This window comes from Galeopterus variegatus, unplaced genomic scaffold (genome assembly GCF_000696425.1).
Source record: "Galeopterus variegatus unplaced genomic scaffold, G_variegatus-3.0.2 Scaffold4193, whole genome shotgun sequence".
NCBI classification, from domain to species: domain Eukaryota; kingdom Metazoa; phylum Chordata; class Mammalia; order Dermoptera; family Cynocephalidae; genus Galeopterus; species Galeopterus variegatus.
Genome location: NW_007730304.1, coordinates 197,101 through 199,655, shown reverse-complemented (window position 1 = coordinate 199,655; position 2,555 = coordinate 197,101). Strand labels below are relative to the sequence as shown.

The 2,555-nt window shown below is 35.2% G+C and overlaps 1 protein-coding gene across 1 annotated transcript in view; it reads left to right on the top strand.

Annotated features, from left to right (window-relative positions):
- Positions 1 to 878: 878 nt before the first annotated feature.
- KIAA0895 (KIAA0895 ortholog) overlaps positions 879 to 2,555 on the top strand; it is a 41,509-nt gene continuing 39,832 nt past the window's right edge. The window contains exon 1 of the mRNA XM_008586974.1: positions 879 to 1,587. Coding sequence (XP_008585196.1) covers positions 1,168 to 1,587 — 420 coding nt within the window. The 5' untranslated portion in view covers positions 879 to 1,167. The remainder of the gene's footprint in view (positions 1,588 to 2,555) is intronic.

The following is a 2,555-nucleotide window of genomic DNA, read 5'->3' as shown; positions in this document are numbered from 1 at the left end:
ATCTTCATAGGAATGCCTTATCTTCAGAGTCAGATTAGAAGCTGGTTGAAGGCAGGAACAATGTATTTATAGAGATGTCTATCAGAGCCATGTGTCTGATTAGTAGTATTCTGTATATTTGTTGAATGAAAGAATGCAAATCAACACAGTTTTAAAGCAGTGCATGAGCCACAGTATATCAAGTGATTCTCACCTGTTTAAAGCACTTGTGAGATCTAAAGACCAAGCTGCCCTCTCAACTTGCCCTTTGATATACTGATACCTTTGAAATAGTAGTTACAATTTGTTTTTCAAACTTGCAAAGAAAAAAACTTATTTTTCTTTAACCTTAACCTATAGCTTAGAATTATTAAGAAAATTATCCTATTATGAATACTGAGTGACATTGAAACATGCTGAACATACACTATCATCTGTTTAATTTTAAAAATGTTTTTTGAGATAAATAAGGCATTGTTGTTCTCCTTTACTGAACACTACCTTTATATATAGTTCCAAATTACGAGATTTTACTGGCTTTGAAACTGCCTTGGATTTCACTTTAATAAAACATTATTTAAAAATATATCCTTTCTATGAAATCTACATTTGTTAATATAATATTGATTCTTTATGTATATTGTGTCACATCTATGTTAGACTTTGATCATCTAAATGGTTTGAAGCTGAGGATTTTTATAGATAATTTAACATATATGTTCATAGAGAAGTGATGTGCCTAGGATGAGCAAAGTTTAATACCATATTCTTTTAATATTTAAGAGTTTTTCTAAAGATTGTTGCAAAATTAAAAAGCTTATAAAACCTTCAGAATACTTTTCATATAATAAGTAACTTGTTTCATCTGGTATCTTTGTTATTTCTTTTGTTTCGATTTTGTTTATTAACACAGAAAAGCTCCACTGGCCTGAGCAAGAACATGCTAAGAAGTCTATTTTAAATGCAGAAGATTCATTGATCATCGACAGCAAAAGAAGTATTTCACATTTATCCCCTGGAATACTAAAGGACATTTTCACAACTGGAACCAGTAGTTACAATGTCCTGCTACAGAGCAAGGAGGAGAAAAAGCAGCACTCACAAAAACAGTCTTCTTCCACCTACTCCAAAAGATGTAGAAAACCCAACAAATCTCCTAGCTCTTCCCGTGGTAAAGATTCTCGCAGGATGAAAGCCCCAGTGCCTGTGACGAGCAGTGGTACTTGGTACTGCCTGGAGAGGCAGCCTGCTGTTTTTGTCACTAGTTCAGTGTCAAGTCCTGTGAAGTTTACACATGATATCTCTGTTACAGGGAACAGCATAGTACTGCCACCTAAACCCCAAAGCAAGATCAAGCGGCGCCATTTCTCCACTCTCCTAAAGCCAAAGCAGTCGCCTCAGCTGTCTAGAAGTTTTGAAAAAGGAGATGACTTTTCTGGAAAGAAATTTTGTATATTGACTGCTATAAAGCCCACCAATTTAGAGAAAGAAAAACTGAGGTTCTTCAAGTCTGACTATACCTACAATCCTCAGTTTGAATATGCTAATCCTGCTCTGCCAAATGTGTTAGCCAAGCACAGCATCGCGTCTGACCGATTTCTTAAGCAGGTAAAATGCGACTTCATTGGTGATATTTCATTTTTATGTAGCTGAGCCTATCTGCAATCTTATAAGCAAGAAAAAAAAAGGCATTTAAAATTATTCCTATCATTTATACGTTATAGTTAACTCCTATGCAGGACATGTAAATATGTGACAAGAGATCTCCAGGTGAGTGTTATTGCCTATATGTAAACTACTTTGCGTTAATCAAAATCTATGAAGAAGGTATTATACGGACTTTTGTGGCAGAAAGCAACTTATAAGGAAAAAAGCTTCAGATTCTGGAGTTACAAACGTGTGGCCCATTAGCCACAGACAAGTGTTGGATAGCCCAATTACGTTTTTGTTTTCTAATTGATTTTTTAATGCCTTAAATGGAGCATGCAATCTCTGGTTCTTCCTATTGTATTACATTCCCAGCTTGCTTAGGCTTCTGTAGGCAGTTTGGGGACGCAGGCTTGATTCTTGCCCATGATCTTGTTAATGCTTCGCTAAAATTATTAGTCATCATCAGATAAGTAATAAAGCACTTATATAAAAAAGAAAATAATGAATTTTAAAAATTATCTTCAGGGTTAGCAAATCATGATGTGACTGATGTAAATAAGACTTTCTAAATTGAACAATTTAGCAAATAGTTTTCTGTTTTACAGGGCTATAATAAACTTCAAAACTTGACTTAAGTATTTGAGGAGAAATTGGCTGATGTTTACCTGCAGGGCATAGTTTTGAGATCATAAGGCAGACTATATCTGGTTAAATTAACTTTATACAGGTTTTTGAAATGCATTAGTCACAAGTTGGCTTTGTCAGTGATTGAAAATCTGTTTGTAAGATAGGTAAAACTGCATGGTTCCATTTGCCTGTGGTGCATGCCCTATTTTAGCATTTTTGCTGATAATAGGGTATAATTGTTTGTCAGCACCACGCTCACCCAGTGAGCAACCGGCCATCCCTATATGGGATCCGAACCC